The sequence below is a fragment of the Mytilus galloprovincialis genome, chromosome 11 (genome assembly GCF_965363235.1).
Source record: "Mytilus galloprovincialis chromosome 11, xbMytGall1.hap1.1, whole genome shotgun sequence".
In the NCBI taxonomy this organism is placed as follows: domain Eukaryota; kingdom Metazoa; phylum Mollusca; class Bivalvia; order Mytilida; family Mytilidae; genus Mytilus; species Mytilus galloprovincialis.
The window spans coordinates 17,701,105-17,718,025 of NC_134848.1; the positions used below are offsets into that span (position 1 = coordinate 17,701,105).

General features: G+C 29.9%; 1 protein-coding gene across 3 annotated transcripts in view; it reads right to left on the minus strand.

Annotated features, from left to right (window-relative positions):
- Positions 1–8,492: 8,492 nt before the first annotated feature.
- The window catches only part of LOC143051776 (uncharacterized), a 41,033-nt gene continuing 32,604 nt past the window's right edge, over positions 8,493–16,921 (minus strand). For all 3 annotated transcript variants that reach the window (XM_076224703.1, XM_076224702.1, XM_076224701.1), the window contains one exon: positions 8,493–15,263. In XM_076224703.1, the coding sequence (XP_076080818.1) occupies positions 15,106–15,263 (158 nt within the window). In that variant the 3' untranslated portion in view covers positions 8,493–15,105. The remainder of the gene's footprint in view (positions 15,264–16,921) is intronic.

Sequence of the window (16,921 nt, forward strand, 5' to 3'; positions counted from 1 at the left end):
GCGTCTGTCATCGTTGTTAGCTCTTTTAAAGAGAGAACTGGGCTAAATGTTACCAAACTTGTCCTTAATCTTCCTTTCTGAATCTATGTAGAAATAATTTCGAGGATTTGATCAATCAACAACTTTAAACAAGTTTTGTCTTTCAGCTAGTGAATATTAAATAATATATTACTGTGCTGATTTTATTTTGCAGTTCTTATAAACACCTGATTAATAATAAAGTTCTTTTATTTTTTACTGTAAGGGCGTTTCATTGATGTAAAAATGCAGTGTATTTTTTGCTGTGGGATTTTTTTCAGTTTGATAATTCAGCAAGCTCGTCAACAAATACAATAAAGTCAGGAGGATATTCAGTGCTAATAATTCGTCCGGATTTATAGGTAGCATGACTGGCAAAGATATTTTACATCTTAACATCGAAAACCAAATTTTTAGAAAATCTACCAATTTCAAATTCAACATTGAACACCATAAAGATGTAAATAAGTCACAAGTCTATTGAATAAGAATTCGGTATTTATATTTTTGAATATTGCCTTATATATTGGCATTTGGGCATCCCACTTCTTACATAAACGGGAATTAAATTCGAAAAAAAACGTATTTAAGTCATTTTTTATACATTTTCATTTTGTATGAATGAGAATGAGATAACTACGAATTGACGTTATATATTAAATGTTATTCAGGTCTCAAGCTCTAAGCTGTGAATTTAAGAAAATATAAATAAATTTGGTGTATTTACTGTCTTCTGATTGGTTAAAATTATTAGTTTTATTTTCAATGTTGTCAATTTTTATGGCGACACGTCCACTCCGCTGACGTTGTGTATTCATACGCCAACATGTGTGTACGTTGTTATTGTTAATATAAATAATATAAAAAGTTCTTTGAGCTTTATTTTTGACAGAAATTTATTTATAATGAATGGAAATAATTTATTTTGAACTTATTGAACTATAAAATTAATTTTTGACTCTTCATATTTTACATAATCCGCTTCGCGGATTATTCAATGTGAAGAGTCAACAATTAATTTTATGGTTCAATAAATTAAAAATAAATAATAGCCATTCATTAAATACACTATCTGATTGGTCGATAACACTGATGGTGGACGTTTTGTCCGCGAAGGTATCACCAGCCCAGTAGTCAGCACTTCGGTGTTGACATGGATATCAATTATGTGGTCATTTTTTTTTATAAATTTACTGTTTAAAAAACTTTGAACTTTTCGAAAAACTTAGGATTTTCTTATCCCAGGCATACATTACCTTAGCCGTATTTGACACAACTTTTGGAATTTTGGATCTTCAATTGGTCTTCAACTTTGTACTTTATAACTTTTTTGATCCGAGCGTCACTAATGAGTTTTATGTAGAGGAAACGCGCGTCTGGCCTTCTACATTATAAGCCTCCTGGTACCTTTGATAACTATCTGAGACCTGAATTACACTTATATCACGGATTACCCCTATCTTAATTTTTTTCCTGTGTAGGTATTGTGTATTGTGTAGCATGTATGTGATCGTATATTCATTAAATGTTTATTGTTTCATAATGTTTTGAGTTATCCGTTTTCAACATCTTACGAACGACGCTACTTGCCGTAACGAGAAAAAGGGGAGCAGTTATTTATTAAATAATATCTGACTATCGGCTGTTCTTTTCTCCCCCAACAAAAAAGAAAGAATTGTACATGCTGGAGTTTCTTTTCAACAATTTTGAGTCGTAGACATATTATTATACACTGACTTTCTTAAAATATATGATATATGATTAACGGTTCAATCAACCCAATTGAAAATTGTTAAATAAATTTTGGCGAAGAATATAAAATATAAAGACCATCTACAGTAATCATATAAGAGATTTTGATCAACATTACAACATCATATCGAATATTTTTAAGTACTAGTACATATACATGTATGTGAGGAAAATAGTGTAACTGTACGAAGTTATCAGTTTGGAATGAATTTTATCTCAGATCAGATCTAGATCAACGGCAAAAAGTGTTTCGAAAACATGAGTGAAAACAAATGTAGGAGTAAATCGCCTCTACATTCTAATTTAAGAAGAAAAAAACATCATTCAATTGGCGATAACATTGTTGCTGAAACCCCAAATTAAAAAAAACACTTTTTGACCTGATTTATATTCTAGCTAAACTGGTATACTCAAGAAGATAAGTAGAGGGAAATATTGAAATAAATATTTGACCCCCTGAACCCGACCACTGGATTAGCAACCTAAAGTTTCATCATATCCACTTTGCAATCCTTTATCAAACGCTAAGCACATCGTATAGAGAAGTTGCTTTGTAAGGAGCACACTCCTGTATTTAAGTCCGTGTAGTATCAGCATGCTTAGCATAACTGATCAACTGAGATGTGTATACATCGTACGATGGGACAGAGGGTATGTTACTGATAAGAACTGGTTAATCAAAATTTGGAAGTTAACATCGTCCCGTTTGTCATGAAATTAAGATTGAAGCCGTACATCTGTGTCAGTCTTGGGGAAAGTGTCAATGTATGACGCAGCCCTTTTAATACCGACAGTATCCTTAATTTCAAGTTTCACCGGGGTAAATGAGATGCAAGTATTAACTGAATTATGGGAATAAAATGGTAGAATATTATCAAAATATCTAAGAAAAATTAAAGAGTTTCGAAATATGCTTTTTATTTTTTGTCTTTTAAAAGGTACATTAAAAAAAATCTGCTTTACACGTGTACAAATTTAAATCAAACAGTAGGAATGCACAATCAGTACTCATTTGATACCCACTGTTTAGTGAAATTTCAATCCTACAGACTCAATAAATATTGTGTCGATCAATCAGTCCAGCATTTTAAGAATATCCCAAACAAAAAGGTATAGTATCCCTCAGCATAATTTATATCTACGGTTAATATCTATGTTTTTAAATTTAATTAAACTTCATTATCAAGAGAACTGTGCTTACATCAGTCTAGAGACATCAAAAACTGTTTATTTGATGCTCACTGATGATTATTGCCGTTTACAGTTATCGGATATAGGATAGTTAACTGAAATTTTTTTCTTAAAATGACCTGTACCAAGTCAGGAAAATGCTCATTGTTATATTATAGTTCGTTTCTGTGTGTGTTACATTTTAGTGTTGCGTTCCTGTTGTGTGGTTCTTCTCCTCTTATATTTGATGTGTTTCCCTCAGTTTTAGTTTGCTATCCTGATTTGATTTTTCCCAATCGATTTATGAATTTTGAACAGCGGTATACTTCTGCTGCTTTTATTAAACGAAGAAATCTGTTTCATTCTTACATAGATATTTACCTTTTTTTTTTTTTTTTATCATTTTTCACTTTTTAATCTTTTCTACTAGAAAGATATAGCTAACACTAATGTATTTATATAAATTGAGTGTCGTGCTTGTGTTTTTATCTCTTCAGTACGTTGACCTTTAAAAATGAAATATGAATATAATATGAATGCATAAAATTAAAGCATAATCAAAATTGCATCTTTTTATTTTGAAATTTAAAATGATTATATGATTGGGTTGTATAATGATTCGGTTGCTTATCATGTTCATACTTGCTTCACGCCATAGTTAAAAAGGTGTTGTTAAATTAAAGACGGATTACTTCTGAAATTTGTATGTTAACGTGAGATAGGAAAGAGTAATGTTGAGTGCTATCTTGTTTTACCTTGAGAATAATGTATTTGCAATGTCATAAAGTAAATGATAAATACATTTACAACTTTAATTATATATATTTGATATTACAGTTGCAGATGATTATATGGGTAGTGTATCTAATGGGTTTCTTATCATGTTTTCGAAATTGTGTAAAGTGAAAACTATTTAAAAAGTTGGCAGAGTTGAATTCCGTTTTAAGAAATACAGAATACATTTCTTGTCTTATTTCATTTTTATCTATAACGAAATAATTTGTTTTTAGCAGTTCGTACACATAAATGAGTCAATCGTTTATAAAGTAGAATCACACAATAGTAAGATAATATCAAGACAATTTTTTGTCAGTTGCAAATTTAAAATTCATTTGTATTGCGTTAGAAATCTTTCATATATAACGGACTGCAATAAATTTTGATACTCTGCAATATTCGTTCTCAAAATGGATTGTTTTGAATCTTTGCAAATTGGCTAAAATTCTATGTTTTTTGCCTGAAATCTAATGAATTTCTTTTTGTTTAGAGAAATTGCATCAAACTTTTAAATACTACAGTTTAATTCAATTTTTCTTAGAAAAAAAAAGACAATTCTCAGCTACCTTCAAATTCTTCCTGCAATAACAAAAGAAAATAAATAATATACATACTAATATTTTAGCATTTCCCTGTTCTAAGTCATATTGTACTTTTAAATTTATACAATAAACTAAATTTTTAGCCTTCTGAAATCTTACATTCAAAACTCAAGGCTAAATTTTTAGCTTTCAAAGATTCTCAATTAAATGTAATCGGCTCGAGTTTTAACTATAAATTTGATCAGTTTGAACAAAAACAGTTGATACATGAAAAAAATGCTAAAGTTTTAGTAAAAAAAAATATAACATGTTGATCGCAATGCAATATAGTAAATTGTAAATTATAAGCCTGGTACCTTTGATAATCGATTTTGAAGATGAAATTTAGCGACTTTAGCGATCATTATTTTGATTTGATCACGAAAATCACGAGTAAGAGTTTACATTTAAGTTTTGAAACAAGCACTAGAATTGAATGTCCTACAACATTCATAAACTGTCATCAGCATGTAGAATAGTTTATCATTATTATACTAATCGACTTTTGGTGGGATTTTATTTCTCAATCTGTAGGTATTATGTGGTTTTAGTAGGATTGATATTCTTTTCGACATTTTGAGATTGCCTCAGGCATCAGCAACCTCTTCAATACTATAAAACTATAGTTTGTACCAGGCAGTATATATATTGTACATATGCCTCATCCAATGTTAAGCGCTAGAAATTAATAGAAATGTACTCTTTTGTAATTTAAGTGATATAGTTCCATCTTTTGCTAATATGTGTGAACAAGATAAGTTTAGTTTCATTCTGAAAAGTAATGATACAGACATTAGTACTGTAAGTGTAGCTGGAATAAGCGATATGTATGATTTGAACATTCATTTAAAGCAAAAATAATGTTGTTAAGAACTTTTATAGTATTAATGCTAATTGTTAATGGCTTGAATTAATAATTTTGTATGAATAACACCTCCACGCAATGTAAATATAAAATATGTATCTCTTATCATTGAGAAAATATGTTTGGTTTGGTTTTTTTGTTTTTGTCTGATTGTTTGTTCATTTTTGTATTTGTATTTGTATTTTGTAAATGTCGGCTGGTATCATTTCTGTATAGGAATTTACACCAATAAAATTATTTGATTTTATTTTATGCCTATGGTTTGTCTATAGTATGTGTTGACACTTTAAAGTAAATGTCTTCTATTCTAAGGACTCTATATGAGGTCAAAAGACATGGAACATGGTATTTGAAAAAACGAGAGAAAGTTTAAATGAAAACCAGACATGAACTCTGGTAACAATTCATATTTTGTTTACATATTTTCATACAAAATAAAACTAGCAAAACTAGTTATATATAGAGATTAAATAACGTTCAAGTTACCAAGTTTCTCCTCCTCTTCTGGTATGCTTATTTCCCTTGAATACAATTATCATTTATATTAAGAAAACACGAACAGTTGATGTATTGTAATATTACAATAGAGTAAAAACAACTTTGCGCCATTTTGTAATCATAAAGAGTCTGCGTCCTTCAAATGCTTTAATTATATTTGATGAATTTATGAAATGTCAAACGTTTACGTGATTTTAACATTTAAAGCGCCTTTATGATTAACATTTTGTCTTTAAAACGCTTGAATAATTGTATCACTTTTAGATTATTTGGTTCTTTAATTATTAATGTTACAGCTTCAATAAAAAAATATCATTATACATTTCTAATTTTATTTAACTGTTCCGAACTTAAAAGATTCTATAGACACACATTTGTGATATATCAGCTAAGCATGTTCAGATTTGAATGACAATATTTGAGTTAAAAACCTTTCACTTGAGCTTCTCATCAGTATTTACATGAAGATCAATAATAGGAGATTAATGAAAACCAAAACAAATAGATAGATGTACACTTAAGTCATGTAAGTATACGTTATCAGTTTGTGTTAATGCCTTGTACTTAATTCAAATTTCAGAAACGTACAGGCATTTTTGTTGCTAAATCTACGAAATGATATATCAGACTATACATTGTTTCCCTACATACTTCAATTCATACAACAATACACTTAGGTTTAATTGTAATCTTTATATTATTGGTGATTAAATTAATCAGGTATTAATAACCAAATATTCAGCTGAAACTTCTACTTAACGAACCTTCAATTGGTAAGTGACATTCCACATAATAGTTAAATTTGAATATTGTCTAAATCGCAAATTCATTTTATTTTGATATTTTAAAACATAACTTAACATGCATTGATATCCAGGTATTTATTTTTATATATTTTATAAATGAGGTACCAAGGATAAGTCTTCCGAATTGTGATAATTTCATTATGACATAATTAATTGTGATGTAATTGGTTGCTTTATTGTGATGTCCCCACAGCTGGCCTTCGACTATTTTATCTTTTTTGTGTGTTATTTTGGCACTTCAACTGTTTGTTTTGTTTTTTTACATCCTTAGCTTTCTAATATAAGGTTCTGAGCGTAAATGATGAAGATAAACCCAGAATAGCTTCATTTTTATCACTTTTGCAGCGATTTTTGTTATAAACGGTTATCTTGGTCTGACCCCAGTCACGAACTGTTTTAAAAATGCTGTAATATGTAATATGTTAAACAACACGGGCGGAAAATGTAAGGTAAACTTTGTTTGCTATAGTGGACAAAATGATGACGACAGTGCAACGTGTGATTTTGGAGGAAATTACCGATGCTCACGTTTTTATATATAATATGCATGTTTACCACTCTAGTATGTAGTTCAGAACCTTCCACTTAAGCATGTTTACCTTCTCATCCACTGGAGGTATGACTGAGAATGTCAACCGTTAAAGATAAGTGCAAAACAAAACAAATAAAATGATATAAACCATAATAAAAGTTAGTAGCCCAAGCAAACGCTTGCATTCAGTTATACAACTCTACACATAAGTCGACATTTCAAAATTTGGGCATTGACAATTATGAACTCATTTGTGCGCTCTCGCTGAAGAAGCATCCAGACAAGCAATCTGGGGACACTTTGTTTATGAAATGTAATGGAATTTCTACATGCTATCAATTTTTATGTATGCATAAAACAAGCCCTTCATTTTTCGGCGAAAGCTTATAACTTTGTGTTATAACTTTAGGTCTATAAAGTGAGCTGAAGTTTAATACTGGTATTATATGGCTGATTCACTCGTTGAAATTGATCTTTTTTCTATGGAGAACACTTGTTCTGCTGACAGAAATGATAGGGTCCTGATATTTTGTGTACTTTAATATCCTATACTCTCATTCAAGGTTTATCCTTAACTTGGTCTCAACTTTTGAATAATCTCTTTCAACTGTGTCTCTGAATGTTATTTCTGACTATACAGCTTATATGTATGTTCAACTAGGCGTTTATTTTTGTTGTAGTTCAGTTGTTTTGCTGTTCTATTGTTTTCCTCTTGTAGTTGATTGTTTGGTTTTGGTTTGTAATCCGGATTTGTTTTTTATTGTTTAATTAGATTTATGACTATGGCGGTATATTACTGTTGCTTTCAGTACGATTAAAGAGTTTTTTCATGATGAAGGCTATACTGTAATATTCATTTTCTTTGGCTGGATAGTAGATCATTTGGCAATCATTAAACCTTACCCAACTATAAAAGTTATTTCATGTCTAGAGTTTATTACTATGGAAGGAGGAAAATAAGAAATAAAACTGTTATGTTGAGTTATGTTGAGAAACTTTACAATACCCCAACAAGGAGAGTCTCAGTCCACGTTAATACAAAAATTGAAAAAAGGGCACTGTCTCTTGTCAAATGAGGTAAAAAAATATAAGCAACAAAGCAACAAATTCAACAAGCTAAATGAAACACAATAATACATCAAGACAATAACAAACAATAAAAAGCATAAACCTGGTGGAACTCAAACCATTTTTTTAAATTATGTCCTGTACCAAGTTAAGAATATGTCAATTGTTTATCAGTTTGTCCGTTTCTATAAACTTTTGTTTTGGACAGGCTATTTGCGATGTTTTTTTACTTAGATTTTTCTTGGAGTTTAGTATTTTTGTTGTTCCTTTATTTCCTTTTAGCGACTGATTCGTATAATCAACAGACCTTGAGTTCTTAAGGATTCATTAAAAATATGGCCATTTCAACATGTTCAAATCCTTTTTTTCTGTTTTATTATTTTTAGTATGTTTCTTCTATCAATAAATCAACAACTACTAGAAACTTATATATGATTAAAATAATTTATTAGCATAATAAATACATAACAATAAAATAATGTGATCATGTGATACATGTAAACTATGGAATAACAGAATACCATTAGCCAGGTCTGCCACCTGTTAACTGTTGTTGTCCTACTGGTAAATTACGAAAAGGGCTATTTGTAATAGGACCATGGTAAGGTGTTGCATAGGTACATTCTGAAAGCTGATTAAGTCTTTCATGTCTATACTCAGTGCATCTCAAACAAATGCAAACTGGTAAAATGTGCACTAAATAATGAGCATGACAGGTTTTAAGTTCATGCAATAACCTCATAAAATCTTCTGCACTTATATGTCCCTGTGAATTAACTCCATGTAAATTAAGTAAATAAAACTCATTAATGACAGAACGATACATTGGTTTGATATAAAGCGAATGAATTGCAACAGCATTTTTTGCACTGATTTTTCGTGGCAGAAGCAGTTTAACAAAGTCTGTTTCCAGTTGGAACTTTTCAATCAGTGGAACAAGAAGAGCTGTTTTGCCCTCTCTGCATCTTTTTACTTCACTATTGTCATTTACTAAGCATTTAAATAAAAAGCCTAACGTAAAATTGCGATTATACTCCGATAAAATAATTTCTATTTCTATTACATCATTTTCATTTTGCATTTGCATATAATTATTAACAACATCTAATAAAAACTCACTTCTTTTTAGTGCTAAATGAACTTTGGTCTGGGGCGCAATGGTAACCACACTGGGTTCACCATCATGACCAAAGTTTAAATGAAGAATTAGCTTATTCATGATAGAATTGCAATATCCCTTTTCCTTTTTTTCCCTAACTATTTAATTATAGTTCCCTATTAAGAATAATATTCTTGCCCGCCCCAAAAAGGAAAAAGGATAGAAGCAGATATGTTTTCAAGATGCTTCTACACCATAGCAAACCTTCAGACAATCATGTGGATAGTGTTTTTAAAACACTCTTTGAATGTTCAAACATTTGGTCTTTAATGTGACCCTTGAAGGTTAATCAAGAATCAACAAAATATCGTTTAATATATCCAATTATTTTTAACAATGACAAAATATAAACAGTTTATAACTAATTCTTATAATTCATCATTGCAGTGGGTCAAACAGCATAAAACTTCTATAGGCCACGGTGGACTGAATATAATATATATTAACTAGAGGCTCTAAAGAGCCTGTGTCGCTCACCTTGGTATATGTGAATTAAACACAGGAAGCAGACAGTTCATGAAAACATTGTGTTAAGGTGATTGTGAAGTGTTTGAACATCTTACTTTACTGATCATTTTTTGCTGCTTACAATTATCTCTGTCTATAATGAACTTGTCCGTGTAGTTTCAGTGGAAAATGTTAGTAAAAATTTACAAATTTTATGAAAAATTTAAAAAATTGATTATAAAGGACAATTACTTCTTAGGGGGTCAATTGACCATTTTTGTCATTTTGACTTACTTCTTAAATTGCTGTACATTATTGCTGTTTACAGTTTATCTCTATCTATAATAATATTCAAGATAATAACCCAAAAGAGCAAAATTTCCTTAAAATTACCAATTTAGGGGCAGCAACCTAACATCGCGTTGTCCGATTCATCTAAAAATTTCAGGGCAGATAGATCTTGACCAGATTAACAATGTTACTACCTGTCAGATTTGCTCTAAATGCTTTGATTTTTGAGTTATAAGCCAAAAAATGCATTTTACCCCTATGTTCTATTTTCAACCGTAGCGACCATATTGGTTGGTTAGCTCGGTCACAAAACACAATTTTTAAACTAGATAGCCTAATAATAATTCTGGCTATGTTTGGTAAAATTTGGCTTAGTAGTTTCAGAGAAGAAGATTTTTGAAAAAGTTTACTTAGATTTACGAAAAAATGGTTAAAAATGGACTATAAAGGGCAATAACTCCTGAAGGGGTCAACTGACCATATGGTTCTCTTGACTAATTTGTAAATCTTACTTTGCTGAACATTTTTGCTATTTACAGTTTATCTCTATCCATAATAATATTCAAGATAATAACCAAAAACAGTAAAATTTCCTTAAAATTACCAATTTAGGGGCAGCAACCCAACAATGGGTTGTCTGATTCATCTGAAAATTTCAGGGCAGATAGATCTTGACCAGATAAACAATTTTACCCATTGTCAGATTTGCTCTAAATGTTTAGTTTTTGAGTAATAACCAAAAACTGCATTTAACCTCCATATTCTATTTTTAGCCGTGGCAGCCATCTTGGTTGGTTGTCCAGGTCAAAAAACACAATTTTCAAACTAGATACATCAATGATGATTGTGGCTAAGTATGGATTAATTTAGACCGGTAGTTTCAGAGAAGAAGATTTTTGTAAAAGATCATGGAGATTTACAAAAAATGGTTAAAAATTGACTATAAAGGGCGATAACTCCTAAAGAGTTCAACTGACCTTTTTGATCATGTTGACTTATTTGTAAATCTTACTTTGATGAACATTATTGCTGTTTTCAGTTTATCTCCATCTATAATAATTTTCAAGATAATAACAAAAAACAGTAAAATTTCCTTAAAATTACCAATTTAGGGGCAGCAACCCAACAATGGGTTGTCTGATTCATCTGAAAATTTCAGCGCAGATAGATCTTCACCTGATAAACAATTTTACTCCTTGTCAGATTTGCTCTAAATGCTTTGGTCTTTTGAGTTTTAAGCCAAAAACTGCATTTTACCCCTGTGTTCTATTTTTTGCCATGCCGGCCATCTTGGTTGGTTGGTCAGGTCAAAAAACACAAATTTTAAACTAGATACATCAATGATGATTGTGGCCAAGTTTGGTTTAATTTGGCCCAGTAGTTTTACAGGAGAAGATTTTTGTAAAAGTTAACAACGACGGACGACAGACGACGGACGCCAAGTGATGAGAAAAGCTCACTTGGCCTTTTAGGCCAGGTGAGCTTAAAACATGTTATGAAAACATATTTTGCCAACATGAATCGTGAAGCAATACAAATAATTCTAAAACTTTCTAATCACTGTGCTCTAAAATTACATTCTGAGTTTATTTTTGTTTTAGTCAGTAAAATTTAAATGTATTTGCAGCTTTATTTTAATTCATTTTAAAATTTTGTAAAGTTTAAACCATTTTTAAGCAATTTATTGTACATGTTATACTATGTTTGAGGTATTTTTGTACAGTTCATAACAAGCCTTTTTGCAATTATATACAAGTTATAACATGTACAATATTTCTGTACATGATATAACATGTACAAAATTGCAACTTGAATACAACATATATATATATTTACATGATTTATGTACATATATATACAACAAAATATCCTTATTACTTTTGATTCATTTTTTATCATTGTTTCAGATGTTAAAATATATATATTTCTTAATCAATTTTGTTTTTAAATTTAACACTGTAGCATTTATTTCTCATCCTAGCTGTACTCTAACATTATAATGACTTGGACACGTAAAAACTTACTCTTTCATTCAATCCAATAAAGAGACAATTATGAGCATAATCCCTCCATCCTGGCTGAACGCTTACAGTATGAAGATCATTAAACACAAGTATTTGTCTTTTATTCGATTCAATAATTAAACAACTTGTATATCCAAGCAGAATGATGAGGTAAAAGGATTATATCTATATATATTATGGTTCATATTATAGGTAAAGAAAAATAAAGTTAAAGATGCATGATGCGTGAATATTTTGACATTTATGTTGCAAAAGATTATCCACCAATTCTGAAGGTCCACAAAAAAACTGATAATGTAACAGAACATGGAATAAATAAAGAAACTATACCTATTCACAGAAACTTAATACATTGTTTATATAAACAAACAACAACAATAAAATATTAAAGTCACAAGATAGTCTTTATTATATCATTATCCTCACTGTAACTAAAAATAACTATAAGGTTCAATCTCTTTCAGTGTATCTATAACTTTCCTACTTTTCTCATATTAAAGATAAAAACTCTTTCATTCAATCCAATAAAGAGACAATTTTGGGCATAATCTCTTCATCCTGGCTGAACGCTAACAGTATGAAGATCATTAAACACAAGTATTTGTTTGTTTTTTTATTCAATTTGAAAATTTGACAAGTTTGCTATCCAAGAGAATGATTAAGTAAAAGTATTATATATATATATCATTGCAAAAATCAAGGTCATCTTTGACTTGAATTTTCTTTATATATATCAGTCAGGGGCGTTACTTAAACAAGTTATTTTTTTTAATTACTTATATAAGTATTTTTTTATTTTAAAAATAATAAAATTACTTAAAAGAGTTATTTTAATTTTCAATAGAAACATAGACTAAATGTAGTTTTCATGATTTTAAACAACATTTTATATCATAAAATAAAGAATTAATCAGATTTAAAAGGAGTATAGAGATAAAGGGTTACTTTGAAAATAATGGCAAAAATATTACTTGAATAAGTTATTTAAAACATTTTTGAAAAAAATAGCAATTACACTTATCTAAGGCATATATGTAATTGATTTAGGTTACAAATTATAAATAACTTCAGGTCTTAATTAATTCACAAGTATCTATCTATTTATATCAGTCTACCTTCAAGATTTTAGAGGCAAATGATAATTTAATAGTCCCAAGAGACCAATCTTTGACCCAGAAGCGTCGGTATGAAAGATAAGTGCGTTGGAAAGTTAATTAGTGTTTCTGAAGAATTAGTTTTTATATATCAAGGGAAAAATAACCCGATAACTGTGAAAATTATGTGAAGCTAGTAAAATCTGTATTCTTGGACACCTATAAACATAATATTCAGAAAAATAACTTATATAAGTCATATTTAAATTAGCCTCGTTTTCAACATTACTTGTATAGGTAATTTTAATTGTTACTTGTTTAAGTAATGCCCCTGACTGTATATTAAGTTCTTGCTAAAAAAATCAGACTCAAGCAAAACCTTACTGAATTTGAACTTATGAAGTTGTAACTTTTCGGATATGTCCCTGTTATACACATGGAAACTTTTTTCTCAAGCTTCTTATACTATATACATGATATAGGGGTGTATACAATACACAGTGGAAAAACAGTACTCATAATTATGATTTTTTTTGTGCATAAATGAATAAATATGAACTTAATGGAAAGAACTGTGTAATACACTCTTTTGTTTGCAATGCAGACTCATTTACTCCATGAAAAAATAATATTGAAAATTTGCAGACATAACAAACATTTACACTTAGTCTATCTATTGAAAAATTGAAAAAACTTCAGATAAATAATAATGTAAATTCAAGTCAAACAGAACTAATATACATCCATGTGTTCTCTTTCCTGATTTTTATTGTTTGCTTTGCATTTGCTTTGTATTTGGTCAAACTTATGGTAAAGTTGCATAACATAAAAAAGTTCTGCTGTCATAGAACTGCATGACTAAACTAAAGGTCACAATATTTTCTTGAAGGGATTTTGTTATATATTAATATATTTACTTATATTCTTACTTCACAGGCTTTTTTTACTTTTCCTATTATCGATTTTCATCAATAAGACAAAAAAAAATTTACAACATTTTGCAATACCATAGTTTTATCATAAGTAGATATACATTCAACTTATTTGAAATATGACACAAAGTATCCTGAATTGGTTGTTTCATATCAGACAAACTTATTTAAATCTTAAAGGGGCACTAGCTACAAGATATATAAAAAAACAATTATATATTTTTTTTTGGCTCAATCACTAATGAAATACAAATTGTGAAATAATAATTCGCTTTTAGCATTTAGCAGCCAGTATGATTTAGTTCTGTCAAAATAAGCTAAAATCATTGATAATGAATTATTCACTTGCAAGTGAATAATTCAACCTCATTGAATTTGTATTAATGTGATCTTCAATTTAACTCCTTAGCTTGAAATGGATAACACATGAATTGAATGTGTAAAATTATTTAAAGGAAAAGAATATCAACATTGAAAGTGAAACAAAGGTAAATCAATTGATTGACTGATTTGATCCACAGAAAAAAAACCGATGATAAACATTAATTTTTCATCTACTGTGAATTCATTATTATTCGTTGGATATCAATTTTCGTGGATTTCGTGGGAACAGACGAACCACGAAATTAAATGTTCAATGATACCAAATTTTCTATTGGCTTGTATGCAGATTTCTCCAAAACCACGAAATTAAATATCCATGAACATGTAAGTTTTCCTCAATCCACGAAAAATTGGTACCCACGAAAATAAACAAATCCACAGTATAATATAAAATTAACTAGAATAATCCAAGAGCATAAATTTGCTTGATCTATTTATATCTATATTTATGTTTACATCGCTTATATGATCATTGAATGACTTTAGAGGTCAACTCAATAATTAATTAGATGGCGGTCTAGCCTGAGAACACACGAAATGAAGCTATGTAATTTTATACCGTGTCCTCTTAATATCTATTGTAGACTTTTAATAGGTTGGATAAATGTTAACATTATTCATTATTATAAATCAAATACTAGAAATTAAGTAAAATCGGTGAACATGAATTTGACAGCTAGTGCCCCTTTAACATTTAACATTTTTTTTTACAAGTTCTTTACACATATCTTCCTTCTTTTTCTTTTTTTCTCTGTCTTGTTTACATATGTTTTCAAGTTTTTAATAGTACCAATATCAGTCAGTCTTACTGTACACTTCTTGGATTCTGCTGTATATATTTTCTTATTTCCTGATCTTTTTCTGCCTACAAAACATCAACTTATTTTACTAACTAAAAAGACTATTATTATGCAAATACATTGCTTTTAAAACTAGAGGCTCTAAAGAGCCTGTGTCGCTCACCTTGGTCTATGTGAATATTAAACAAAGGACGCAGATGGATTCATGACAAAATTGTGTTTTGGTGATGGTGATGTGTTTGTACATCTTAATTTACTGAACATTCTAGCCGCTTACAATTATCTCTATCTATAATTAACTTGGCCCAGTAGTTTCAGAGGAGAAGATTTTTGTAAAAGATTACTAAGATTTACGAAAAAATGGTTAAAACTTGACTATAAAGGGCAATAACTCCTAAAGAGGTCAACTGACAATTTCAGTCATATTGACTTATTCATAGATCTTACTTTGACAGCATTTATTGTATTTTAAAGTTTATCTCTATCTATAATAATATTCAAGATAATAACCAATAACAGCAAAATTTCCTTAAAATTACCAGTTCAGGGGCAGCAACCCAACAACAGGTTGTCCAATTCATCTGAAAATTTGCGGGCTGATAGATTTCGACTTGATAAACAATTCTACTTCTGTCAGATTTGCTTTAAATGCTTTGGTTTTTGAGTTATGAGCCAAAAACTGAATTTTACCCCTATGTTCTATTTTTAGCTGTGGAGGCCATCTTAATTGTTTGACTGGGTCACGCCACACATTTTTATAACTCAATACCCAAATGATGATTGTGGCCAAGTTTGGTTTAATTTGGCTAGGTAGTATCAGAGGAGAAGATTTTTGTAAAAGATTAAGATTTACGAAAAATTGTTAAAAATTGACTATAAAGGGCAATACCTCCTATTGCTGTTTACAGTTTATCTCTATCTATAATAATATTCAAGATAATAACTAAGAACAGCAAAATTTCCTTAAAATGACCAATTCAGGGGCAGCAACCCAACAACAGGTTGTCCCATTCATCTGAAAATTTCAGGGCAGATAGATTTTGACCTGATAAACAATTTTATTTCATGTCAAATGGCTCTTAATGCTTTTGTTTTTGAGTTATAAGCCAAAAACTGCATTTTACCCCTATGTTCTATTTTTAGCTGTAGTGGCCATCTTGGTTTGTTGGCCAGGTCACGCCACTCAATTTTTAAACTAAATACCCCAATGATAGTTGTAGCCAAGTTCGGTTTAATTTGGCCCAGTTGTTTCAGAGGAGAAGATTTTTGTAAAAGATTACTTAGATTTACGAAAAATGGTAAAAAATTGTCTATAAAGGGCAATCACTCCTTAAGGGGTCAACTGACAATTTCGGTCATGATGACTTATTTGTAAATCTTACTTTGCTGAACATTGTTGCTGTTTACCGTTTATCTCTGAATTTACCCCTATGTTCTTTTTTTAGCCATGGCGGCCATCTTGGTTGGTTGACTGGGTCACCGGACACAATTTTTAAACTAGAAACTAAATACCCTAATAATGATTTTGGCAATGTTTGTTTAAATTTGGCCCAGCAGTTTCAGAGGAGAAGATTTTTGTAAAAGTTAATGACGACGGACGACGGACACCAAGTGATGAGAAAAGCTCACTTGGCCCTTCGGGCCAGGTGAGCTAAAAATAACACTTTCTTAATAACTCACATGAAAAGAAAATACTTCTGACTTTGATTTATATTCAATATAG